The sequence below is a fragment of the Mustela nigripes genome, chromosome 1 (assembly GCF_022355385.1).
Source record: "Mustela nigripes isolate SB6536 chromosome 1, MUSNIG.SB6536, whole genome shotgun sequence".
Taxonomy (NCBI): domain Eukaryota; kingdom Metazoa; phylum Chordata; class Mammalia; order Carnivora; family Mustelidae; genus Mustela; species Mustela nigripes.
This window is the reverse complement of record NC_081557.1, coordinates 128922372-128950071: the sequence shown is the minus strand read 5'-3', so window position 1 is coordinate 128950071 and position 27700 is coordinate 128922372. Positions and strand designations below refer to the sequence as shown.

The following is a 27700-nucleotide window of genomic DNA, read 5'->3' as shown; positions in this document are numbered from 1 at the left end:
ATTAAACCAAAGAGATTAATGCAATCCTCAATACCTGAAACTTATAGGGAGCTGGATTCAGAAAGGGGTGAAGGATATGAGAAACTGTAAAAGCAGTGATTAGATGATGGAGGTTACAGGGCAGGCAGAGTTTAAATAAAGTGGAAAATAAGACATCTACAAAACAAAAGAAGCGATTGGGTCTAGGACTTATTATATATGAAAGGAAGAGGTAAAATTTTAAAATATCAGTAAGAATTTGAGCAAAAAGAAAGATCAAAATAGGAGTCAAATCCTTAACTAAAGAATGCTAGAATAAAATTAGTTTTCCCAGATTTTAGATATGTTAATTTTAAGTTTGCTGAGACGTACCATGCACACAGTATACATAGATGGCCATTAGGCAACAGTGTAAATGGACACTTCATAAAAATCAGTAATCCTTTGGTTTTAGATTTGAAAATCTTTCCCATAGAAGAAAAATTTGAAGTCATGACAGCAGAAAAAAATTCCAGGGCAGAAAGTGTAGATGGAGAAATTCAGAATGCTAGGAAAGGATTTGCAGTGACAAGTTGATCTGTGGATGAGAAAGAGTGGAAGTCTGCAAACAACAGAGAATAAGGTTAGAAAACTAAGCTGGGGCAAAGCCAAGAAAGCCACAGAGAGAATGTGAAGAAACTAGGCTGTGATCAACAGTGTAGACTGCTTCCAAGATTAGGGTGACTGAAAAATGGTAGGTGAGTTTTAGAAACAATGAAAAGAATCTAGAACGGTCAGTTGATGATGTAAAGTGTGACTACAAGATTCGAGATTATAATCATTACCTGACAATCTTACTCCATAATTTTCACACTTGAAAAAGCCCTTTCTATTCTGTTTTTATCACCAACAACTCAAAGGTTAGTCAAGAATTAAAGTATTTGTGCCTAAGAATTCTGTAGTCTTTTTAGATGTTGGGGAGACTTGAAAAGAAAATTATTATTTAACCTGTGTGGAATAATACAACTTCCATTCTGTCATTGAGAGAGAATAATCAGACCATCATATTACATGACTTGAGAAAGCCTTTCCTGAAAGAAGAGTTCACTCATGTGCAAGTTCTAAAATTTTAAGGCTTTTTAATAAAAAGTGTTAAAAAGCGAACATGGTAGGGTGACTCAGTCGGTTCAGCATCCAACTCTTGATTTCTATTCAGGTCATGATCTCAAGGTTGTGAGATTGAACCCCACATCGCGCTCTGCACTGGGCGTGGAACTTCCTTAAAATTCCCTCTCTCTCTCTCTCTCTCTCTCTCTCCCTCTCACTCTACCCCTCCCCCCTGCTCATGTTCTCTCTCTTTCTCTCTAAAATAAAAGGAAAAAAAAAAAAAGAGGGGCACGTGGGTGCCTCAGTCAGTTGAGTGTCAGATTCTTGGTTTTGGCTCAGGTCATGATCTTGGGTGCCTGGAATTGAGCCCCAGATTGAGCTCCACCCTTAGCAGGGAGTCTACTTCTTTCCCTCTTCCTCCCCACTTCCCCAGCTCGTGCTCGCTTTCTCTCTCTCTCTCTCCCATTCTCTCTATCTCAAATAAATGAATAAATCTTCAAGAAGACAAAGAGAGAACATTGGTATTTTTGAAAGCTGTCCTGCCATCAAATACTTTTCATTTCAAAACAGTGTAAAGTGTGAAGCAGGATATGTAGTATTAAGACCATTTACATTAAATTTGTATCTATAATTAAGATTTATATGCAATAATTGTAATTATCCTTAGTTTTTCTCTAGTAGTTAATGTTACTTACCATTCTGTGTTTGGAATTCTAACCTTACAGCTTTCATATCACTCTATCCTGCTCCCTGACTCCTAACTCCTCCCTCCTCTGCTTTCTTCATTAGTTCCTTATAGGATATCTTAAATATGAGTATTTCCCAAGGTTCAGTTCTAGGTCCTTTTTTGCATGTGTCTCATGTATTTTCTTCCTGGAGCTTAACTGGTGAGTTTCAGACACTGTGCCAGAGCTCTAGGATTTCTCACAATTGTCTCAGGAGCCTCTAAGGAAGTTTAGTAAGGATGGCTTTGTCCACTTTTAAAGTAGATGGCCCTATACCTATGTTTTTGATATATTAGGGGTTTATATGATACTTCATTTGAAAAAAGGAAATCATTTCTGTTGCTTAAAAATACACACATATAGACAGGGAAAGAGAAGGATCTGAAACCATTGACAACATTAAGTTACACCTAAATCAATACTGATCTTTGATGTCAGAGCCAATCTTGTGATTTCTTTTGCTCATTGGATATCTCAGCATGGGTAGATGGCTATTACTGTCACTTCAGATTCCACATGTCACATAAAATATACTTCCTTATGGCACACTAGTTCTCCAACAGAAACTTACATTTCCATTCATTGCTTTACTACTCTCTAAGATATGCAAGTTCAAAAGAAAAAAGAATTGGTCTGTCTTTTCTTCATTCCTCAAAATCATTGTTCTTCAAGACCTGCTGATTTTTCCTTAGTCCATAAATATTTATCCCTTTCTTACAAATACCACAGCTTCTGTAGGGATTAGGGTATATAGTCCCTTTTGTTTTGGACTGGTCTGTGGATCTCCAAAGAGATATTTTTGTCTCTGGGTGCTTAGCTCTGCAGTGTATTTTGAAATCTAGAGCAAGATTTCAGTTTCTTTAATAATATGTTCATCATTTTCATTATTTACTCCTGAAACATTTCTTCCTTTCCTTCCCTATTTTAGCTGTGTTCGATGGGGATCATGCTTAGTGCCAAACCTAATAATAATGCAGCATTTTATTTAGTGCTTTGTATGTGTTAAGTACTATAGTTAAGTACTTTGTAGGTATTATTTAGTTTTCCAGATAATTCTGTGAACTAGGCATTATTAGTATCTATTTGGTAGATGACGAATAGAGGTTAAACTATTGCCCAAAATCACACAGCAGAAAAATAGCAATGACAATACTGTAGGCCATGTGTGCAAGTTTTCTCTTCCCTCCCCCTCTTCCTCATTTAAATAGGGGAAAAGACGTGGGGGCCATTGGGCAGGGAGCACCAAAAGCAGCAGTAGAGGGTAAAGGTGCTGCCTTTGCCAACTGGTCTTATAAGAAATTTAAGGGGCGCCTGGGTGGCTCAGTGGGTTAAAAGCCTCTGCCTTTGGCTCAGGTCATGATCTCAGGGTCCTGGGATCGAGCCCCGCATCAGGCTCTCTGCTCAACGGGAAGCCTGCTTCCTCCTCTCTCTCTGCCTGCTTCTCTGCCTACTTGTGATCTCTCTCAGATGAATAAATTAAAAAAAAAAAGAAATTTAAGACTCATATTCATAAACTCAATCCATAAATTCATATATTCTATAATAGCAGTGCTCCCACCTTCTTTCTGACTATCTCTAGGCTTCAAGTTCTGCCACTGTGTGATATTTTTTTTTTCTTCAAGATTATCCTGATGTTGATCATAAATTGATTTAGCCCCATCAAAAAAAAAAAAAAAAACATTTTAGAAGTTCTGAAATGATCCTAGCCTGTATTCTTTGCTTCCTCTTGGCTCCTTTTCTTTTTCTAAAGTCTAGGACCAACCTTATCTCCTACTATATAAAACCAAAGTTACCTAGCTATGCTACTTTAATTGTGCCTGAACATGCTTGGTGGTGGTGGTGGTGGTGACGATGACAACGATGATGACAATGATAGAGATACCTTATTTATTCATTCATTCATTCAATTGTAGATTCGTGCTTTTTTTTTAAATTTATTTATTTGACAGACAGAGATCACAAGTAGTCAGAGAAGCAGGCAGAGAGGGAAGAGGAAACAGGCTCCCTGCTGAGCAGAGAGCCCAATGTGGGGCTCAATCCCAGGACCCTGGGACCATGACCTGAGCTGAAGGCAGAGGCTTTAACCCACTGAGCCATCCAGGCACCCCTCATGCTTTTTTTGTGTGTGTGTGTGCTCAGTCTTATCCCCAGACTTTGGTATAGTATCTAACAGATAAGAAGAAGGATAGCTTCAGAGCATGAGCTCTAGAATCTTGCTTTATTAGGTGCAAATTTTGAGCTGCCATTTAATTACTATGTGACCTTGGGCAAGATATTTAAGTTCTTTGTGCATTATTTTCATTATAGATACAGATAGATATAATAAAGTGCTCACATCATATAGTTTAACTTTTGTAAAGATTTATTTATTTCTTTGAGAGAGAGTGTATATGCCCATGTCAGGTGGAGGAGCAGAGGAAGAGCAAGAGAAGCAGACTTCCCACTGAGCTCAGAGCCCCACACAGGGCTAAATCTCACAACCCTGAGATCACAACCAAAGCCAAAATCAAGAGTCAGATGCTTACCTGACTGAGCCACCCAGGGGCCTGGACTCACATCATATAGTTTAAAGATTAGTTGATATAAGTTAATAAAGCACTTCAAGAAGTTCTTGGTAAATAGTAAGTACTAAACAAATATTTGTTGTTATTATCAGCTGTTAATGAGTATATAATGAGTATATAATATATATAATGAGCCCTTAATGAGTATATGTTGACTGTATATTGAATGTCTAATCTACTAAGCACTTTGCTCTGTTTTTTACATGATTATCATTTAATTCTTAATAGAGCATGATGAGCTGGACGCTACTATTATCTGGATTTTTACAGGAGAGAAGATCGAAACTTAGAGTTGGTTATTAAGTAACTTGCCTAGATCATAATAGAGCTTGTAAGTGGTACACATTCAGGATTTGAGCACGATCTGTTTGACTTCAAAACGCATGCTGCTGCCATCATACCCCTCAGCTTTCACAGATGGGCTTTCCAATTTTTTTCTGCCTAAGCAAGTCATAGAGCATTCCTTAAACTTACTGGCCTGACTACATCAAACTGCTGTTTAACTTTCTGAGTACCTTTGTCCTGCTTCCCATATTGAGAATACAGTCAAGGGCAGATTAACATTAAGACCTGATACCGCTATATGTACATAGTTGATGATTATTGAATGCATAAATGAATGAATCGCTGTCATTGTTTCTTACAAGGTTTATTCGAAAGGACTACTAGTGGTGTCTTCAACAAATAAAAAAAATTAATACTAGAAAATGATTATATTTCCCTATGATACATTAATTGCCTATAGTCCTGCAGAGCAGACAAAAATTAAGTATCTATTTTCTTAGGGATTAAAAAAATAACATGATGAACATATATTCTTTTATGAATTTGAGAGGTTTCCCTCATTCATTTAACCTGGAAGTTAGAATCCTGACTGTTGTGGGGGCTGAAATAGTCTTTCTATAGCTTTCCTTCCTTCTTTCTCCTCACATACTGTATTATTCATTCACCCAATTTAGATAGATCAGGTTCTTGCTCACATAGATTTTGTATTTTAGTGAAAGAGAAAGGCATAAACAAGTAAAATAAAATAATTGCAGACAGTGATAGCATCTGGCATTTAGTAGTTTCCCATGATGAAGGAGTTCTTGGGAATTGGGAAGTGAGCATCTGTGCTAGGTACACAGGGAGACCCATGGTAAGAGAGTGCCTTGCAAAGGGTGCACGCACACAGCTTTCAAAAAGGGCATGCACATGTTTCTTATGTTTACTGAGTCCCTGGCTTAACTGTCTCATGCTTGGATGCAACATATGGCTTTTACTTTGTTGTTTCGCCACCTAGGTTCAAAGAGACTGTCAATAATAATGCTCTTCCTATGGCAAAAATAATAGCATCAAGCCATTTTCACAGGTGCTATGTTTCTTTTTTCCTCCTTTCTACTTCCCAGGGTGAAATGGGGCCTAGAATCAAAGCAGCAATAGGTTTTTCTCTATACCTGTAAAAGATTAGCTTTAGTCATCAGAGATGATGCAAGCAGGGGGCAAAAATGCAAGAAAACAGAGACGAAGCCAAAAAGGACAATTTCTGACTATAATAGCTGGTTTCTGTTTCATATCACAGAGCAAGATGAGAAGGTTTTGTAGCGTTTTATAGGAACAGCTTACACAGTACTAAAGGATGACCTCACCCTCAGTGCCCTTGCCAGGTGCTTAGACCCACTGTGAAAACATAAAGTTGATTTTCAACATGAAATAAACCAGAAGTATGGAATGACATTTTCAGGTGACAGTTGTGGTTCTACTGCCTATAATTAGCACCTCTTAACCCTCAAACTTGCCCATGCCTTTTTCAGGCTGTTGAAGCTCAAATTCGAAGTTTTGGACAGACACCTTCTCAACTGCTTATAGAGCCCCATCCTCCCAGAGGTTCTGCTATGCAAGTGGTAAGTGCTGCTTACACTCTTCTCATTTCTTGCCTCTCTGAGGCCATACTCAGCATTCATGACCGTGTTTTGTTATACCTGAGATTCTCTACCACATCTGAGTCTGTTCTTTTTATGTGATGTATGTCAACCTGCTAACAATGGGAAATATTATTGCATGCTGTCCTGGAGTCTTTGGAAGGGTAAACATTGCTCCAGTGCTCTAGGATCTCATCAGTTCATGTTCTGTGTTGCAGAGTTAAAAAGTCTATAACTGTCACATATCCTTGCCACAGGATAATGGCTCTGGACACAGGATGGATGAGTTTTCTAATTTGATCCTATGCATTTTTAGATTAGTTTTGCTTGTGTTTGTTCTTTATGTCCCAACATGTTTTTCAGTTTGGCAGTTTTAAAGCTAATCCTAATGTGTAGGATATTGTTACTGAGGATAAAGGACCACAGCAAGAAGAAAAGATGGTTTGGTATACCTTACCACCCTAAACTTACTCCAGTGATTTTGATTGCTCACAATTTTGAGGGTTAGATGGGCATTTCTTCTGTTCTTCTCACTTTGGCTCCCTCACGCACTACTCTGGGGTGGGCTGAGGTGGCCAGACCTTCTTCCATGTGGTTTTTCATCATCAAGGAAGTTAGCTCAGGCTGCTTTCACAGTAGGAACAGCGTTCCAAGAGAACACTTCTGCAGGACTTCTTGAAACTTGCTCTTGAACTCACATAAATCACTTACTCCACGTTTTATTGGTCAAAGCAAGTCAAGAGGCCACCCCAGAATCAGGAGTTGGAGACTGTAGAATTTTGACCAATGTGGCAAGGAGACAGGAGTGAAGAGAGCAAGATATAGAGATGTGGCCCTTTTACCCCTGGCTCTCTGTTTCTTTTCTTCTTTCCCTTTCCATCTTGCCTTCATCTTTGTGTCTTTTTCCCTTTCACCCTCTTTGTCATCTTCTTTCTCCTTCCAAACCTTTTCCCCTTCTTGCTCTAGTTATATGAGTTGGCCATCACAGTAAACTACAAGCATTTTTAAAATTATTTACATTATGTTTTCCCCTAAGCATTTTTAAACAGGTGAGATCAGATTTAAGTGAACATAAAGGGTAACTTTAGTAAGCAGAAGATTGCATAAAAAGCAAACATTTAAGAAGAACAATGTAAAATAATGCCATCAAAATAATAAGAATGATTTATGCTTGTGGTTTGGAAATAGTTTTGGTAATAGTTTGTCAGTGAGACTCAGGCTATTATGATGGTGGCACATGGACACTCACCTCCAGTGCTCCACTGACTTTTACCTGGTCAGACTTGGAGCAAGGAGGGAGCTCCTCCTGCCAAGCCTCTCTCCATGGCGAAAGAATCTATTGAGGCAGTTCAGCTGCCTAGGATAGGAAGACACATGCTCATATGAGGATGGGATACGGTCTTTCTCATTATCTTTATCCTCTGAATTGAATTCCTGAACTCCCTTATAGACTTGTGCAAATTGTGTTTTCATGTTACACATACGTGGGTGGGAAAGAAAGGTATGTTGGAGAGAAACCAGAGTTGTCAACAAGTGTACATTTAATCTGGGACAACGGGGTGAAATTTGGCTTGCAGTTTCCCCCTTTACCTCAGATGTGGCTCCCTGGGCACCCAGGACTAGAGGAAGGTTTGTATCTCTTAACCCCTGCTTTACCCATTGTCCAGCTCATCTATAGCTGTTGCTATCACTGTAGACTAGCCCAGTATGCTGCAATGTGCTTTCTCTTACATTTGGTGTTCCCTATCCCATACTTCTCAGCCAAGGATATGATGGAAATCCCAAGAGTTTCCCACTGCTTGCCTGCATTGGGAGCACTAGTCAAGACAGAATATGTAGAAACAGGCTGGAGGGACACCTTGTTATAAAAATGCAGTAGACAGTTCTGGATATGATGTTTGCAGCTTTCTGTGGAAGTGGCTTGTCCTTGCCATGTGGCTAAGAGTTAGCCTACTAGAGTCACTATGTAAGCAAGACATTATTCCTACACATTAGAGATTTTCTGTGTTTTTTTAAGGACATAAACATCGGAATTATTTAATTTTAATCTAATTGTATTTACAATAAGTCTGTTAAACTCAAAAATAAGTATCAACTTCCTTTCAGTGACACTTTATGATGTATGTTATATTTTCTTCGAGTTTATAAATTGATTTTAGTAAATGTTATTTTTTTTAACTACATAATTGAAAAATAAGGCTTGGTACTCTGAAACGATGTTCATTTCCTTTTCCCAGGACTTCTTCAAAACTAGCTTGTAGGCTATTCTGTGTGTTATTGCTCATTGTTTCTCATTTTTGCCCAATTCCACAGAGTTCCTTAAAAACTGTATAAAAGGTTCTTTGTATAACAAAAATTACTAATTGATATAGAGGTTTTAAAAATCAAAGGTCCAAATGCTTGTTTTTACTATCATTCAGATGAGTCCTCTACCCACCCCACCCCCTGCCACATCAACCATCAGTGCACCCCACCCCACCACACACACACACACACACACACACACACAAACATAGCAGAAATTAAAGCCACCTCGTGCTGCGTTAAGTGCATGAGCCATAATATACACCAGGTGTAGTAATTAGCAGGCACACGAAGGCTGCCTATTTGTCTGGTTTTGCTGCTGTTGCTGTATCCCCCTGTGTTTTCACACCATCAGATAGTTGGATTTAATTGAGGCCACATCAGATGAGGCATTACTGACACCTTTAATTGAATGAGCATCCAGGGAGGATTAACTCATAATATTGATTGGCTTTTAGCCACTTGCTCAGAAGGGTGTCTGGGTAGCTTATTAGTTGCCTTTATTTACACCTTTATGCAAAGAGTGCAAATAGGAATTCTTAGTGCAATATGTTTTTCTAAGTACTCTTAATAACTTTTTTAAAAGGACTGATAATAAAAATGCAAATGTATTTAATTTTTTATTAGCAGTTCTGAATAAATACGTGTTAAATATATGTGCCTACACATTTACATATACCTGGTGTTTTGAAATATGGCAGTAGGAAAGCAGCCAGAAGCACTTCATCAAAGTGTTTCAATTGTGAATGATACTAATCAGCTATTAGAAAATAGACATGGTAGAAGAGGATTGCTGGAAATGCACAGTGCAATTACTGTGTGATAGCATACTACCGCAACATATAAATAAAGCCGGTAAATCACAGTGGTGTTATATATGTCTTGGATTATGACATATGAGTTGTAGGAATGTTCTAAATCCTTAGTAGTCCTCGAGATTTATTTTGTGCTAGTTATTAGAACAGACAGTGTTTTTTGTTTAACATTTTCAATTACTTGCTGCTTTTGAAAGGAGAAATCTAACGTCTTAGGCTTTACTTTTAGGTTTTTTGCTTTTTTTGTTTTACCGAGAGAGGGGAGGGGCATCTAGGTATTTCTCTTTATCCTTCACTATAGCAGAAATGAGCAGCATTTGCATTATAATAGGGCAGTGTTTATGACTTGGTACACTATATAAATATATTGTTTTTACAAGTACATTTAATTATGTGTTGCTTTGAAACACCTTTATAATTAAGTTTGTATATTATGTCTGTAAGTTATTTCTCGACTGTAATAATACATACATGCTGTATAACTATTGTTTATAAGTATGTTTGTTTATCTCTTAATTATCTCTTTATTTAATTGTCAAAATCTTCATGCTAACTAAGCACAACTTTTGATGATCTTTGGAAGTTACCCTGTCTTGCTTTTGTACCTATTGCCTATCCTCATTCTCTTTTTTTTTTTTTGTACTTGACATATATTAGCAATTGGAATGGTTTAATGCAATCTCCAATACTTTGCCTACCTAGAATCTAAATCACATCATTTCTTTAGTCCTTCATGGTAGTGGGGTGGGGAAGGGAGCTAATCTACGGATTTTTTAAATGTTTTTGTTAATGTTATCCTACTTCAGTCACCAAAACATTCAACTAAAGACATACAGGAAAAACAAGCCAGTCCTAATTGCTGTTTCTATAAACCTTTCTGCTCACCACACTCCCAGTTGCAACTTGTGTTAACATAGTCTTTCCTCTTCTTTTCCTGCACCCTCTCTCTTTCTTGTCTTCCGTTGTCTTTTCCTTCTTGTATATTTGGGTCTTGTCATGCCCACTCAACAGTATCTCCTCCTGCAGAGTCCATTGATGTTCACAGACCAAGCCCAGCAGGATGTTATCATGGTCCTAAAGTTTCCGTCCAACTCCCCTGTCACTCATGTGGCAGCTAACACCCAGCCTGGCTTGGCAACTCCTGCTGTGATCACAGTCACTGCTAACAGGCTCTTTGCCGTGAACAAGTGGCACAACCTTCCTGGTAAGTAAAAAGCTATCATCCTGCTGCATAGTACCTGCCGAACATTGTAGAAAGATACTGTAATATCCACTTCAGTATGTTATGTCTCTCAGCATTGAAGCTTTTTGATTTCAAGCATTAATCTGAATCAAAATCTCTAATAGCTTGAAAGGCTTAAAGAAGTCCCCTCTGAGGCATAGGATACAAATGTTAAAACATAAACTATTCTTTGGCATCTGGTGGTTTGTCTTTATTCCTTTTAGATAAATATTATTTCTCTATCTTAATATAATTATATTCCTTATTGTGTCCATAAATAGTATATATTTATTTATCTTATGGCCTCCTTTTTTCCACTTATCATGTACTCATCACTTTTGATTGTCTACTTAGGTGCCTTTTTGCGGATGACGTCATAGTATTTGTCATGGATAATAGAAAAAAGAACATGTAAATTACACACCAAAAATACTACATACCTATAAGTACATTCTATTTTTCCATTAAGTGTTAGGGTAACCAATGGCCCGATATTGAAATAACCATTAGAATCATAAACCAAAGTTTGAGGAGACCAGAGAGTTCATCTACTCCAGCCCCACGTTTTACCAGTGAAGATACTGAGCCCCAGGGATCTTGCCTTGTTTAGTATCACATATGGCCAGTCAGTGGCAGAGCCAGGTTTGAACCCAAGTCTTCTGACTTTAATTTTATGATTACACTGCTATGATTTATTGCCTCTCATTAGAACAGGAATGTTGAGATCTGGATCTAGCACTGTTCTTTTTGGCCACTACTTGGAAATTCTGTTTTTAAGAAGGAAAATCTTTTAAAGTCCTGAGGATTATAGGCTTTTTTCCAAGCCATTGTTTTAGGTAGGAAATTTTAGAAGATAGATTTTAATAGTCTGATAACTTGTCATTAAATCTGTAAAGTGTGCATAAAGTACTGCTTATTATAAAACCTGAACTGGTTGCAAAAAATATAAGTTCAACAGGGCCTAAGCTCTTCGAATGGAACAGAATTGAATTGACATTCAAGCAGAAACTTGGTGCACTGACTGTTCAGTAAGGTTACCCATCATGAAGAATCTGTGGTTGGTATCAGAATTTATTAAATAAGGCCACTTTCCTGGCTATTAGAAAGGAAATGAATGCCCATATTTGATTAGAGAATAGATTTCAGAAAAAATAGAGAAGGTAGAAATCGAGGCAGGTATATCTTATCTTTATTTTTAGGTCCTTTTATTCCTTTTTCTTCCAGTGAACTTATCTTACAGTGGTAAATGTGCATACAGATGACATATTTTGGGACTAAAGATTATCATTTTTTGGATTCTCTAGTACCACGTGTTAGAGGAAGAGCATGCTGCTGGTGTATTCTATCAAATACACCAGAGGACTTACCTTGTCAGTGTACACTTACTCTCGGAGCTGTGCAGAAGCCCCGGTGTGTGGCAGCATCAGGGCCAACACAAAGGATGCCTATCCTGGGGGCTGTTTGTGGCCACGCTGATGCCAGTTCAAACAGAGTGACACCATGTGTAAGGAGAAACAAACCTTTCAGCTGGTGGAAAGCCCTGGCTACTCTGCCACAGTCTTTCCTTTAGTCTCACCAAGGGCAAGCTCGGCAGGAATGGAGCAGACACCACCCAAGGGCTACTTGCCAGGCCTCCAGCCGATCCTCTGAGGGTACTGATGACGAGCTCCTGGCATGCCCATTGCCAGCAAGCCCATTTCCCTGACTGGAAAACTTGCTTCTCTTAGTACTCGGTTGTCGGGTGTTCTTTTCCCTGCTTCCAATTTTTCCATAGATACGTAAAGTACCTCAGGGGCAGCATCCCTCTGCCGGACTAGCACTCACTGTACATCAGCAGTCTGCAGCCCAAGCTTACCGCTCTGTGAGAGGAAAGCTTGGAGGACTGCATGTTTTCCCAGTTCTTTGCCTGTTTTTCTCCCCAGTGAGCCTTCTTTGTGTCGGTGCTACTGAGGATGAAACCTCTCCATGAATGTCTAAGATTCATCATTGCTGATCTGTCAGGGGGGAATGTCGAGTCCAATTTTAGGCAAGCAGGCTTGAGTGAAAGAATCCAGACAGACCCAGAGAGCTCCCCGCCTCAAAATACCCATAGATTCTAATTAACCAATGGGCTACTTACAGTGAGGCACAGTTCCCAAAGAGAGGAAGATTCCGTATGTTGCCGAATCCCCTCACTTTCTCCCTTTAAAAGCAGCTCCCACCCACTACCTCTTTGCAGACAGTCTCTCCTCTGCTCTCCTACCCACCACTGCCCTCCAGCATATTCAATAAACTTCTCCTTTGCTCTGCCTCAGGTGAATTATTTTACCTCCCATGCCTTTGGCTTCCACTCTGTGGATAGTCGTCCCTCATTTGGGGACCCGTACAATTGAGAGACAGCCATTTAGACACAACTTGTACCTTGTGTTTTGTTCCCACACTCTGGCTCTGCAGTATGACACAGAAACTCCTCACCAGATAAATACATATGGGAATACACAGGTGGTTATCCTTCTACAGTGTGATCTCCAATTCTGAGATTATACCTACACCTAAAATATTAAGCATCCATTTTATTAAATCTGTGTCCCATTTTAAGTATGTTTATATAAATCTGATCTTTCATCCTATCTTGTTCTATCTTTCCCTTGCCTTAATATGCCTTGATTTAAAACAAATGTCAGGAACAAAAATGTCAAAAATCCCTAACAGTCTTTCTACAGTGAATATCAAATTCGTGTTATGCTACTTTTTTTAAAAAATTAGATTCTGGTCCTTTTCTAAGAAACTATGATTTCTGTAGTTTGTTCATTAGACAGCTAGCTCCTGTCATTTCTTTCAACCGTTTCTGAGACCCGATTTTTAAAAAAAAGGGGGGAAAAAAAGCTTTATTTTTCCTTCTCCTTCACAGGACTTTACAGGGCCTGTGAACAAAATAACAGAATAGCAGCTAATGTTATAGAGCATTTTCTAGGTTCTAGATACTGTTTTAATCACTTTTCATGTACTAACTCACTGAATTTCCTTAACAGTCTTAGGATTAGGTTATATATTTAGGTTGAACCATTTGAAATCGCCTCTTTTTAGTCAAAATGTCAGGTATTATTAATTCCATATTGTTCAGTCTAACCCATTTTACTGATCAAGAAACTGAAACACAGAGTCTACCTAACTTGCCCAAGGTCACACGGGCAGTCAGCATTGTAGCAGTCAGCAGCACTGGAATTTGAGGCATGGCCAAAGAAAGTTACCCTCCTAAATTTCACTGACACTGTGTCTTTCATGTCTCTGCGATCCCAGATTCTAAGAGAAGTAGAGAAAAATTATCAAGGTGTTAATGTTGATCAACACTGGTATTACTAGAAGTAAAGGGCACTGTTGGGTGATTTAGAGACTCTGGTGCATTCTCCCTGAACATTCCCTGTATGTGTCCTGTGAGTTCTTTGCTGGCAGAGCCAGTGATCAGCAGAATATACCTTCGGTAAAACAGACTGTTATATAGTATCCTTTCTTCAGCTACTTTAATTTCTTATACATACTCAACTATAATTTTTAGTGCTAACATTGTACTTACACAGGTATTTTATCAGTATTAATGATCTTTGAAACCACCTTGAAAAGTTGGTATTTGCTAATGGGGAAATGATGACATAATAAGTTTTAAAAATAATCTAATGAAGTCATTGGAATGTACCCCATTTTTCTTTTCAGCTCCTCAAGGACAGTCTGAAAGATTTCCTAAAATATGACAGTATTAAGCAGAGTTCTGATACCAACTAAGCCGTAGTTTAAATGCTGATGAGTCTATAAAAGGGAGATACTGACCAGAGTGAATGGCTGAGTCATTCAGGGAAAATAATTTGGGAAAGGGCCAGAGTTTAACTGTCAGAATCACAAAGCTGAAAAGATCTTCTCCAAACCCTTAATTTTTGGGTTTATGCTTGCCTAAGTCTGCATAAGCAGCAGGCAGTGGCTCCTGCTCCCTAACTCTCTTCCTCTTTACCCTAGGTCCTTCTACCTTTCACAAGGGAACTGCCCTCTGAATCTCTTTTCAATAACAAAATAAGTATGCAAGAATCTTTAGAACCATTTTGAGAATTGAACGAACTGTTCTTAGTATGGATTGATTTTTCTTTTTCATTTGCTTCTCAGAGTATTTTTAAATTGAAACCATGGAAATATTAAATATTAATAAAACTTTTCTTAAAAACCTCAATCCAATCTTGAGGAAAACATTTCAGCCAAATGCACTTAACTAAAACATTTATCTGCAGATAGCTTTCTTTATTTTTATTCAAACTTTCAATTGATTGGTTTTAAGTGATGGATGAAACATTAAATGTTCCCTGACTTAGAGCTTTCCCTTTCTCCATCATAAATTGACGTTTTTGTGGATCCTTTGTGCTGCAGCATTCAAAACTGCCTTTTTAAGAAGTAACAAAAAAACAGTATTTGCTACAGTCAGCAGATGGTTGTCACATTTTGTTTTCAGCGCACTTTACCACTTAATTTTGTTTTGTTGCAGCATCAGAGGTTGCCAGTCAAGCATCTGCTATAGCTTATGGCCCAGGACTGGAGCCACTGCTGATGGCACATGTTCAGAACAGCACTAATCTAAAATAAATGTTTCATAAGCTAGCCATAAAAGCACCTGGATTTTTTTTCTTTAAATTTCACAAAAGTGATTGAGAGATTTGGACGTTGGAAGCAATTCTATGTAAGACTTGACTTAAGCATTTTTATATAGTTTAGTATATGAAAAATAATGCTTTTTTTTTAATCTTTTGTGAATTCCAGCTCATCAAGGTGCAGTACAAGACCAGCCATACCAGCTGCCAGTGGAAATCGATCCTCTCATAGGTCTGTCACTTCTTTCTCTCTTTGCGATTCATTAAGCTCTGTATGGTGGCCCTGAAGTGTAGATTACAGTTGTTTTTCACTTGCTGGTTGCTGGGAATGGAATTTTCCTGATAAACCATTTGCATGCAAATTGGAATGCAATGAGCTGTGGCTATGCTGATATTTCATCAACTCCCCCTCGTTGGTTTGCCTAATTTGAACAGGCCTAGGACGCGTGTCACTGAAAATTAATATGGATGCTGTAATAATGTGTGATTGAGAATGCGCATGAAGTACTGTCAGGATAATATTGGATCTTTTCATCACTCAGACTTGTTGATGAGCAGGAGCGAAGCACGTTATGATGAATTGGTGCACGGGTAATGTGATGGAGCTCCTTTGCTAGGGAAATTTTCATAATAACAGTGGGGTTCTTAGCAGCACTGTGTTGTGAAAAATAAAACTGTGGTGCCAGGGTTTCATCATTAAAGGAGATCAATCCTTTCTTCCTGGACCCTCTGTTCAGTCTGAGGGGATTAATGTGCAATTGCAGAGCAGTTTCGAAGTTGAAATATATTGCCCAGCCAATGGCAGTGTTGAGATATTTGTATTCATTTTCCTGTGGTCCTACAGCCCAATAAATTGCCATTGGAGGTTAAATTTGTTCAAGGGGGAAAAAAGGAAAAGGGAGGAGACCAGGAAGGGCCTTTGGGATGAAATGAGCATCCCTGGCAAATGACTTTGAATACTTAATTGCTTCTGTGCTTTTTGAGTCAGTTAATTGAAATCTCTAGTTTAATATTTTTCATCTCATGGGTGGGGGATTTTGGATGTGGCTTCACTGAGAATGTTACTGATATGAACATATTAACATTTCTTGTTTTTAAAGATGCTATTCAGTAACTTTTAGAATAAAAAAACTTAATTGCCTAGTTGTAGGGGTATGCTACCGATTTGGATGTTTAGCTTGTAATTTTGTTAAATTTCCTGGGCACATGAGTTTGTTAAAAATTTTTAAGTTTTTAAATAAAGCAGATGAGTGAGCTGACTTATTTTAAAATCCAGGGTGTTCCCTATGTGTGGGTCACCTTTTTTGTCTTTAAAACCCTTATTTCAGTAGAAAGCTAAGTGACTACCATTTGCAAATGAATTAAAATAACTTACTAAAAGCTCAAAACTGATTCATTTATCAGTCCCCAACATATAAGCTGAAATCTAAGAAGGAATTATCCACCGCAAGGATAAATACTACTCTGATTCCTAAATCATCTTTTGCTTTGAGTACTTATGATTTGCCATATGTTAAAAAATAAAGTGATCACTTGGGTAAAGTTTTAAAAGTCAGGAAAATAAAGTCCACTTGATAGGTCCTTTAAAAACATTATTTATGAAGTATAAATCAGCATTTACCATAAAACTTTACAATGAATATCCTATAGTCAAGTCTAATTAAATGATTGAGCAAACTGTCACCCTTCACGACGATTAGGCATGGGTAAACTTTTTTGGTAAAGGGCCAGATAGTAAGTACTTTAGGCTTTGTAGACCATAAGGTCTCAGACACAACCCCTTAGCTCTGTTATAGCATAAAAGCAGCCATAGACAATATATAAACAAATGAGTATTGCTATGTTCCAGTAAAAGTTTATACACAAAACCAGGCCCAGGCCATAGTTTTCTTCCCTAGTCTACATTACTGGTCACTGGACCATTCACTCCTTTATCCCCTAAAATACTGTTTAAAACCATGTTACCTTGGGGCACCTAGGTGGGTCATTGGGTTAAAGCCTCTGCCTTGGCTCAGGTCATAATCCCAGGGTCCTGGTATGGAGCCCTGCATAGGGCTCTCTGCTCAGCAGGGAACCTGCTTCCCCCTCTCTCTCTGCCTGCCTCTCTGCCTACTTATGATCTCTGTCTGTCAAATAAATAAATAAATAAAATCTTAAAATAAAATAAAACCACGTACCTTCTCACATATGTGTAATGTAGCATCTGAAAGTTTTCACCACAAGTTTATATAGTTGCAAAGGTTATTTTTGCATAACGTGTGCAACTTTAAATATATCCGATGGAATTTAAATATCAAAGTGAATTTATAGTCACCACTTTCTGTTTTTAAAAAAATGTACAAACAAGCTCTTTATGGTTGAAAATTTTGTATTATTCCTTTTTTCATCTTAAATTTATATTTTTATCCTGCTTCCCCTACACAATTTTGTTTTAACTTTTCAAAAGTGATTACCCTATTTTACTTTTCAGCAATAAAAATATGTGGAAAATTAAACATAGGTCTGTAAATTTAAATGTTAAAATTTCCTATGACCATAAGACTCAGTTTTTCTAAAAACTAATCTGCACTGAGTTATCATTACAAATATTATGAATACCCACTTATTAAAATTATAAATTTTAATAGATATTATTAAAAAACAAACATTTATTGGAAATACATCTTTAATGAAATGGATAGGGCTTCCACTTCCTCCCATCTTTGCTCAAATATTCATGAATGAGCACTATTTGTTGCTGAATGAGACGGAATTCCTCAATGGTTCTATCCTGTCTTTTTTTTTTTTTAAGCTGGTGGAAGCTCTGAGGAAAGTTACTTACATAAGAAAATAGATGGCAAAGGAAAGAATTTTGTTTTAACAATGTCAAATCTTTGAACTCTTTCCAAATTATATGACAAAATTTATATAGTAATCTATTATTAAGAATTATTTTCATGGTCTATCATTATGATCATTTTAACTATCTATCATTGAAATTTATTTTTAATGATCAATTGAAATTATGATGCGATCCTCCTACCATTTTATTGAAAGCAATGAATTGGAAACCACCTGCCCTGCAGAATGATTTGATACCTTGGCATTCACTTTTCAGTCTCACATCAGTATTTTGAATTGTCCCTTTATTTGCATCTCAAGAGATTTTTATACCCTGAGATAAAGTACCATAGTAAGATTCTGGACAGGAAGGAAACATGCCATTATTTCATTTAGTGGAAGAAGAATCTGTAAAAAGAGATGTGAGGAAGGAAAACTCAGAGAGTTCTCGGGCAAATCCGATTCAGAGAAGAGAACATACAAAAGTTGAGGAACTAGAAATTGATTACCTTAAAACCATCTGTGCCTGTTTATCCCTTGGGAAATCTTATACCACCCTCCTGCCAGGGGTATGCATGCCCCAGTTTGAAGACTGCTTATCTAGACAAATATACCTAATTTTCATTAAATAAAAATACCTTCAGTACTGAATCTCCAGAGACAACAAGATAAAGGAAAGGCAGTTGTGAGGTAGATAGGTTATATAGATTGGATGGTTGGACGGATGGATGGATGGGGGAGAGTTGCAATATTAAATTACAGGTAAGCATTTACTTAGAAAATAGTTCATCTGAGTGCTGAAAGAGCATCAGCCTTTACCCATTGGAGAGAGGGGGTACATTGTGGTCACTCAATTCAAAATTATGCATGTGCCCAGATTGGTGAAACGAGGTCCTCCTAAGAGACCACACCCCCCAAAAAAAGAAAAGGTCGAAGACCAGTGAAGGTTTATATCATAGAAACAAAAGTCATATAAATAATAACAAAAATAACCATTTTTAGTTTTCATATGGAATGAAGTACTGTAGTGACCAGTATAGAAAGTACTACACACCTTGTCTTTAATTGCTAGATTTCTTGGAATAAAAGATCTAAATTGTACCACACAGCTTCACTGCAGTAGGATACTAATGTCTCTCTTTGATGCACAATGATCCCCATAAAAGCTTTTTTCATTTGCCATCAGCTTCCCTTTGTGTGGGAAGGAGATAACAGGGGAGTGATCACCAAACAGAATTCTATCCTTTTGTACTACTGCTGTCACTTTCTAGTTCATTAATCCCCCAAAAGTATATGAAGCTTATTATCAAATAGTTATCTAACAATCTTACACAGTTAAGTTGTATAGACAGATGCTAGCAGAATCTTGCCGTGTGTCTATGTATACATTTGCCATGTCGTGTTTGCCATGAGAGCAGGAAAGTTTATTTTTGTGTCCCCCAGTGATTCCCAGTACAGCACTGGAAAGTATTTTGAACACTTTTTTTCTTCTGCATTACTTTTTGAGCCTTCTCTTAGGTTGATCACATTATCTTAGTTATGATGTAAAATGAATATTTTTCTATTTTTTATTTTTATCAATAATGCATTTATATAAAAAAATGAATAATGCTTTTATAGGTTGAAGTTAAAAAAAAGCCCTGAATACCATGATGCAAAGAATGTAATGAACAGATGCAAAAATTTATTTGTTTTTATTTCTGATACAGTCAAGTTCCTTTGTTACTATAAGAACCATCTTTTGTATCAGAAAGTTGGTGGTGAAATAGCTCTTAGGTCACTAGAAAGAAAGCTTTCTCTTTGGTTGGCCTCATGGTTCCGAAAAAGGCATCTCAGTGAAAATTCCTTTTCTGATAATGACACTTGATAGTATATTTCTAAAGGATTATTACTCTTCCTATGTGCTTGATGTCGCTCTGTGTCTGACCTTGTGTCTTGTGACAAACCCCATATCAGGTGCTCTGTAGGGCTTTGAAAACACACTGCCAGGCTGTCTTGTTTTATTGCTTACATAAGGAGTAAGAAAGTGGCAGTGTGCTGTGCGTTGACTTTTTCAATTACGAGTATCTTTAATAAATATTCATTCTACCCTTTCCCTACATGCAAGTGCAGGTGTAAACAGGGAAATGGGAGTTCACATCTAGTCAAATTAAAGACCTGTTAAAGCCAAAGTACTCCAAGATGCTACAATATTTCAAATATATGACATTTAAATTCTAATATCTCTTTCCTGTGACAAAAAGTTAAAGGTAATAGATTGTCATAACAGGAATCTATTCTCATGGCAATGGGTGTAATGAGATTGTCAGAAATACAAACCTAACTGTGGTGCAGTCTGGAGACTGTAATCTAGTTTGGTCCTGCCAAGAGCTAGAAAGCATGTTCTGAGAATTGTGTACTATTTTGAAACTGTAGTATGTTATTATTTTTCCCTCTAGGCAAAATTTCTCATGAGATGTTGAATTTAGCTACCTACATTCTCCCAACAACTGGATATATTTTCCTGTTTGGTTTTTCAAATACTATTATGTTCAAATTTTAAAATTAAAGATCAAATATTCTTATCCCGGAATGTGTTGCATCCGCCCCTCACTCCCCACCCCCCCCATTACAAACTATAGGATTTTTGTACATATGTGGGTTTAGCAGGATTTCTGTTCTGCTTCTGTTCTCACAGCCAGCAATACAGGAATGCACAGGAGGCAAATCACTGACCTTTTAGACCAAAGTATTCAAGTCCATTCCCAGTGCTTTGTCATCACTTCGGACAACCGCTATATTCTCATCTGTGGCTTCTGGGATAAGAGTTTCCGAGTCTACTCTACTGACACAGGTAACTTACTTTCTTCAGTGAACTAAGGTTAACTACAAGTAGCACTGAGAGGCTTAGAATGATCTCTCATCTTCCTTTCAGTAATTACAAAGTTGTAAAATGTATAACATAGAGACACTGTTTTTCCCTTTTAAGTAAAAATCTATTACATGTTCACTATGAAGTTAATTTCAGCATGTTTTTAAGAGGCAGTTTTTTATAGGAGTTGTGTCTCCCAAGCCTCATGCTCAGAGAATGAATGATTCTTTTGCAATCATATCCAGGTATGTAAATGCCATACACACGTGTACATGCATAATAATACAGCAGATGCCCATGCATACTGATGTATTTTCCCACAGTTTTTCCTTCCTGGAAATTGTCGTTAAGTGTATTTCTTAGTAGTAGATACCTTGCCTCCACTCAGTTCTGCTAGTCCCTTGCTGAAAGCTACACCATCATGAAGGAAAGTAGCTGACTGCTGATTTTATATGTGACAGGAGCTCTTGTTAGAATATAAAATTTTAAGTCCATATAGTCATTTGCATGCATCTCCCTAAGGGACAAACCAAGATCAACTCACTATTAAGATGGAAGATCCAATCTAGTAAAATATTTCTAAGTTTTTGTATATAAGATATTGAGAAAAGTTGAAAAGTTTAAGGAAGTCTCTCTAAAGTATTTTAGAAGCTGTTAGAGGAAGAAATCAACTTGTGATAAATAGGTAGTTGAATATTTGAAAGAATTAATATTAGATATTAACATATCAGAACTTGATAATACTGTGGAAGCAGATTATTTTAACTAAAGCTAAGATCTACAAATATCTTGCTTAAATATGTTAGGAATAGGAAATTATTTTTAATTCAAACTTCTAGTTTAATGTTTTAGAGTAAATCATTTTTCAGTCTTGCTAATAATCTTTATAGAATGCATGAATCCTTGCTTCTGCCTTAATAAGTATAATATATTGAAAAATTAATTGTTTATTATTCAAGGACTTTGTCCTTAAGCTGATAGTATTTAATACAGCCATGAGAAAGTAGCGAAAAATAGTCAAATATGTACTGTTCATATAGAACCCTAGAAGTCGTTTATGCCATGACCTCCTTTTTTTTTTTTTTTTTTAATGGAATCAGTGATCTAGCTTTCTTATAATTTGCATCCTACCTTCTGTAGGCCCAGAAAGAAAATCATTATTCAAGTCTTTCTCATTAAGTAGTACTTACTGCATGTTTGGCTCTATGAGGTTGATTGCTACTGAGCCTAAAACTCCTCTAGAATTCTTTAAAAATGCCATGGGAATTGATGTGTTCCTAAAATTTATTATTATTATTACAACAAATTTTGTCTGATTTAATAATTAAATTTAAAATTTAACCTCTTCTTTCACTATTTTGATAGCTTAAAATCATTTAACCTTAAATTGTGCTCCCTTTTGTAAAACATTCGGACTAAAATTGCTACGTTCCTCTACAGAACTTTCTTAAACATTCTCTTAGATTGCTTATGGTTTTTTACACATTTAAAAAATTATTTTATAATTTACATACAATAAAATTAATTCTTTTTGGGTTAAAGGCCTGTAAGCTTGGGCAGCGTGCAGAATTACATAACTATGACAATAAAGATGCAGAGCAATTCTGTCATCCCCCAAATTCCCTGTACTGTCCTTTTATAGTCTCCCTTTTCCCCCACCTCAGCCTTGCACTACAGAACTATTCTTCATATCTATAATTTTGCATCTTCTAGAATGTTATGTAAGTGGAATCATATATTATGTCAATCTTTAGTTTTGACATTTGAGGATTTTTGAGCTTGCTGACATTCCATGTCATTTTTAAAAAGCACTGAATATTAATATTTGTAGAGTTAACCTCACCGTTATGTAATACTAATAATTAAAATAACACACACCGTTCTTCAGAATTTACAGAGTTCTTTCATATGCATGATATTGTTTCAGCCTCATAGCAGTCCTGTGAGATAGATAGAACAGGTATCTTTATCCCCATTTTTCAGATGATGAAACTGAGGTTTAGAAAGGTTTATAACATGTTGAAATTCGTATAGACAGTGGTGATTGAACTGGGCTTTGGAGACAGCTCTTCTGACTTCAAATGTAGCATTCTTTGTGATTCCACCATATTATATTATGTAGGTGTACCTATCAGTATTGGTTAATTTGGGGGAAAATGTTATAATTTACAACACTAAGTTCCTAGCATATCTTCCATGTTACATTAGACTTGATAAGCTAAATAACATTCCAGACTTGATAAACTGGATATCATTCCTAACCAACTCTTTCCAAAAACCTTCCACTTTACTGTTTGTTTGTTTTTTTAAATATGTGAGTGTGTGTGTATATGTAAAACATTTTTGTAAGCAGTAGCCTTATTTTAAACTTCATTTCAGTGGGACTTAGCTTGTACAGTATTTATACCTGCCAGAAAAGTTATGAAAAAAATCCTGAAATGATAGTCCTAGTATCTTAATATCTTATATACAAACTCTGATGGTAGTTTTATTTAAAATAATTTCAGTTAGGGTAAATATGTGTTTGTGCTTTTTGACAACAGGAATATTAAATATTTTCTCCTTAAAGTTTGTCAAAGAAGCAAGAGGAAAATTGTATGATCAGTAATATATAATAGCAAAGCTATCACAAGTGTTGAATTCAATTATATTTTAGCACATAAGGCCCCTCCCCCCGCTAAAAAAAATCCTTCTCTTATTAGATTTGGGGGAAGGTGGGGTGGGGGAGAGAAACATGGTTGTAACGGAAAATTCTTTAAACATAAATCATGTTTTCGGGACACAACCAGAACAGCAGAGGCAACAATAAAACCTTCCCTCAGCAGTGGGAATTATTTTCAGGCCACATTTTAGATTCAGTGGTGTAGAGTCCTGAGCTTGAATTTTTTTTTATTTGTAGCACAGCTGTCAAATAAAACATTAACTAGAAAATTTGTTCTGTCAAAAAAGGGATATTCTAGTGCTTGTGGTAATATTTGATATTAGTGTGTGGAGAGGTGGACTGGTATTAAAGGAAACAAAAAATAAAGGTTGAGGAACACTTATGAGATTATCAGAAAATAATTTACCAAAAAGAGCAGCAGGTATTTATATGCTGTGATTTATTTAGGAGGAGTGAACCTCAACCCCATAGCAATAACAAAGACTGCGGAGGAAGGCTGCCAGAACAGGAAAAAGTAAACTTGAAAAAATAATGCTTTCCAGAGTTGAGTCCAAAGTATAAAGTGTAGAAAATATTTAATTTGTATTAAAATATGAAACATTTTAAATGTAAATATGTAAATATCACTCCCTCATTTCATTCTTCCTTGATGCCCAATCTAAATTCATTCTACATTATTCTCACTGATCCTACCTTGTTTTTTCCTTTTATAATACTTAACGCTATTCATAATTACATATGCTTGTATTTGTTTAAAGTCTCTTTGCCCCACTAGACATTAAATATTCTGAGGGCTGGGATCATGTCTATTTACCACCAATGTGCATGTAAGAGGGCCTGATGCTTGGCACTTAGTAGGTGTGCAATAAATGTTGAATAGGAAATAATTGTGATAACTTTGGGGGGGGATTAAAACACTAGGAAATTTTAATGAAAAGAAATCACAGTGACTGAGTATACATTTTTCTAACACTGATATTATAGATACAGGGCTATGACTTAACTGAGAAGTAACAAAGGAATCTTGGAAAGTTCTGTCACTATAGTTAATTCATCCCATTTTTACAATTAAATCTTTCCACTTTGTCCTCACTGAGGTGGAAATTAGGTAAGTTACCAAGTGAAGAGCTGCTCCTTTGCAAGCATCCTGGAAGCACGTGGGTTTCCTGTGCACCTGGTGCCTCATGTACCTCCTTAATTATAATCACTCCCCTCCTTACTCCCACAAACCACTGAGGTGATAGGTATCAAATCTTAAATAAGCTTACCCTCAGTAACCTATCTAAATCATTCCTGGAGTTTACATGTTCTCCATAGTCAGGTTTAGGCTGAGACAGAAATAACTCTTAATATTCTGTTGTCAAAAAGCATAATCAACAATATGATGTGTTCAGTTATTTTCAGTAGTTAAAACTCACTAATTCAGCCTTCAATTTTCTAATTAAGTTTTCTAACTTTGTCTTACCCCTTATAAGAAGGCCTGCCTTTACTCTAACCCCACCCATTTTACCATGAAACCTCTTCACTTTGTTCTTCAGATAAATTGGAAATGATATGGAAATGATTATATCTTTTCATATTTAATTTGCTCTTTTTCTTTTCCATTTTTTTCGTTCTATCTCACAAAACAAACTGAGGGTTGCCGGGGGGAGGGGGTTTGGGAGAAGGGGGTGGGATTATAGACATTGGGGAGGGGATGTGATTTGGTGAGTGCTGTGAAGTGTGTAAACCTGTTGATTCACAGACCTGTACCCCTGGGGATAAAAATATATGTTTATCAAAAATAAAAAATTAAAAAAAAAATAAGAAGTTTTGAATTCTTCTTTACCGTATTCCTTATCAATACAGCTGATTTTTAAATGAAATGTTTTGATATCAATTTAAAGGTTGGAGAAATTCAAAAGTGCACATTTTTAACCTTCAGTAGTTAAAACACCTGTTTTGACTAAAATCTTTATTCATGGGAGAAAAAATACACTTTATAATTTGTGCAATTTGAGACTGAAATGAATTTGAATTTAAAGTTACTAGTAGTAAGCTGCAAGAGGGAACCCACTGTATATGGCGTGCTGAGTGAAGTAAAATATTCTTCAGCATTTTTTAAAAATTTGCAGCCTTTGTAATAAGCTTCAGACTTATTAAAATGAAGAATTTAAAAAAATTAACAGAAGTACTTTTTTAGTTATATTCATGATGAGCTTGAAAAGTTAAATACACTCAGATTCTAATACTTAACTGAGACCTTGAACTTTCGGATAGGTTATGATGTTTCCAAATTAAACACGGACTTTTTAGGCATATTAATCTTTTTTCAGCTTAGAGGTCTTTCTTCTTGAACATTTGAATTCTATTTATGTGACCCCACTGAAATACTTCTTTAAAAATAAAAATTTAAAAACCCACCTCATTGCTGATTATTAGAGGTAGACACACTATGGCATTCATCTGTAGTTCTATAGACATTTCAAAGGCAAATGTTAGCTTAGAAACCATAGGGATGTAGTAGAAGGGCTGCTATAGCTATTTCATTCTTTAGACAAGTTTGTATGAATTATAAACACCATATCTGATTTTTAAACAAAGATTCTCAAAGTGGGGGCTTTACTTTTTTTCCCAGCACTGTTACATGACTAATTCATCCTGTGTCTGAAGCCGTCCCGAGATGTATAATAAGTGTACTGGCTTCTTCCCTTTTGTCCCCAGTCATTAATGTTCGATAAACTGCCATTATCTTAACTTCATCATCACTCACCAAGGAATTTTCATCATTCAGGCAATCAAAACAAAGAAAGAATGGCCCAGCTCTAATTGCAATCACAATATATTAGTCTTTTTACCAAAACTTAGTTCATGTAATTCTGATTTAAAAAGAACAGAAACTCTCCAAAGTGACTTATATCATCCTTGGATAAAACACTTTGAAAAAAAGAAGCACATTAAATCTTTACTGATTCAGAGAGAAGTTTGTATTAGCAAAGTCTGAATTATAGAGTACTTAAAGAAAGGCACCACCTAAGTTTTATTGTGCTTTGAACCATACAAAGGAACTTAAGATATTGCTGAAGTCATTCCAAATGCAAGTTCTTCTGGGCCTGCTTTAATCAGTAGACGTGATTCATTTGGAATTTATAGTAGCCATGTATAATGATATGGTACCATGTTCCTCAAAAATTTTTAACATTATGTCTTTCAGAAATGTTACCACTGTTCAATTGATTTTTGTTGTTACTAATATTCGAAGAAAACTTTTAGGTTAGGCCAGATCACATTTGATTGTAAATTCTGCTAAGCATGATACGCTCTAGTTCCATCCATGTTGTAAATTCTGAATCATCAGAATCTGAGATAATATGACTTCATTATCTTACAAAGGAAATAGTCACAGGAATTTTTTAAATTTTATAGCAGTTTTAAAGAAAATTGTTTTGTATTTCAGGAAAATTGACTCAGGTGGTATTTGGCCATTGGGATGTGGTCACTTGCCTCACTCGTTCTGAGTCCTATATTGGGGGAAATTGCTACATTCTCTCAGGATCACGTGACGCGACCCTTCTGCTCTGGTACTGGAATGGAAAAAGCAGCGGGATTGGAGATAACCCAGGCAGTAAGTACAAACTTATTTTATAAGTAAACTGTTATAAGTGATATATAATAACATTTTGCAGTGAATTAATGTTTTTTATCATGGTGAAAGTGAAACTGAATTATCAAGTCTTTTTAATTTCTTAGTTATAATTTAAGAAAGTTCTAGATAGCCTTTCAAGTATGTTTTGTTAGCATTGATAATTCTCAAGTGCAACTATGAAATCTCTTTTCCATATTACAGATTATTCTTATGAACTGAAAATGCTAGTTCTTCATTGGAAATGGCTGTCACCAAATAGAGGTGTTCCATTCACGAACAAGATATAACATAAAAGAGCAACCACATATTATCTTGTTTATCAAATTCATATTTTAAGAGAGCAAAAGAACAATTATAATTTTGTGGAAATGAACCAGTCTTTATAAAGAATATGCTTTCATTTACATATTAAAAGATAAAACAGGTTATAAAAGGCCAACATGGAATATTCAAATTGGCTCTTGGTTTTTCAGATGGGAAATGAATATGTTCACCAACAGCCTTAAACATCTTTATGAAACTATGCTGAAGGCAGTAAA

The 27700-nt window shown here is 36.4% G+C and overlaps 1 protein-coding gene across 4 annotated transcripts in view; it reads left to right on the top strand.

The window, feature by feature from the left end:
• The window catches only part of LRBA (LPS responsive beige-like anchor protein), a 729505-nt gene that overhangs the window by 671717 nt on the left and 30088 nt on the right, over positions 1-27700 (top strand). For 2 of the 4 annotated variants that reach the window (XM_059373625.1, XM_059373615.1), the window contains exons 49-53: positions 6148-6237; positions 10401-10578; positions 15373-15435; positions 20701-20856; positions 26973-27140. In XM_059373625.1, coding sequence (XP_059229608.1) covers positions 6148-6237; positions 10401-10578; positions 15373-15435; positions 20701-20856; positions 26973-27140 — 655 coding nt within the window. Of the gene's footprint in view, positions 1-6147; positions 6238-10385; positions 10579-15372; positions 15436-20700; positions 20857-26972; positions 27141-27700 lie in introns of all 4 variants that reach the window. The other 2 variants (XM_059373604.1, XM_059373594.1) reach the window with 1 other exon arrangement.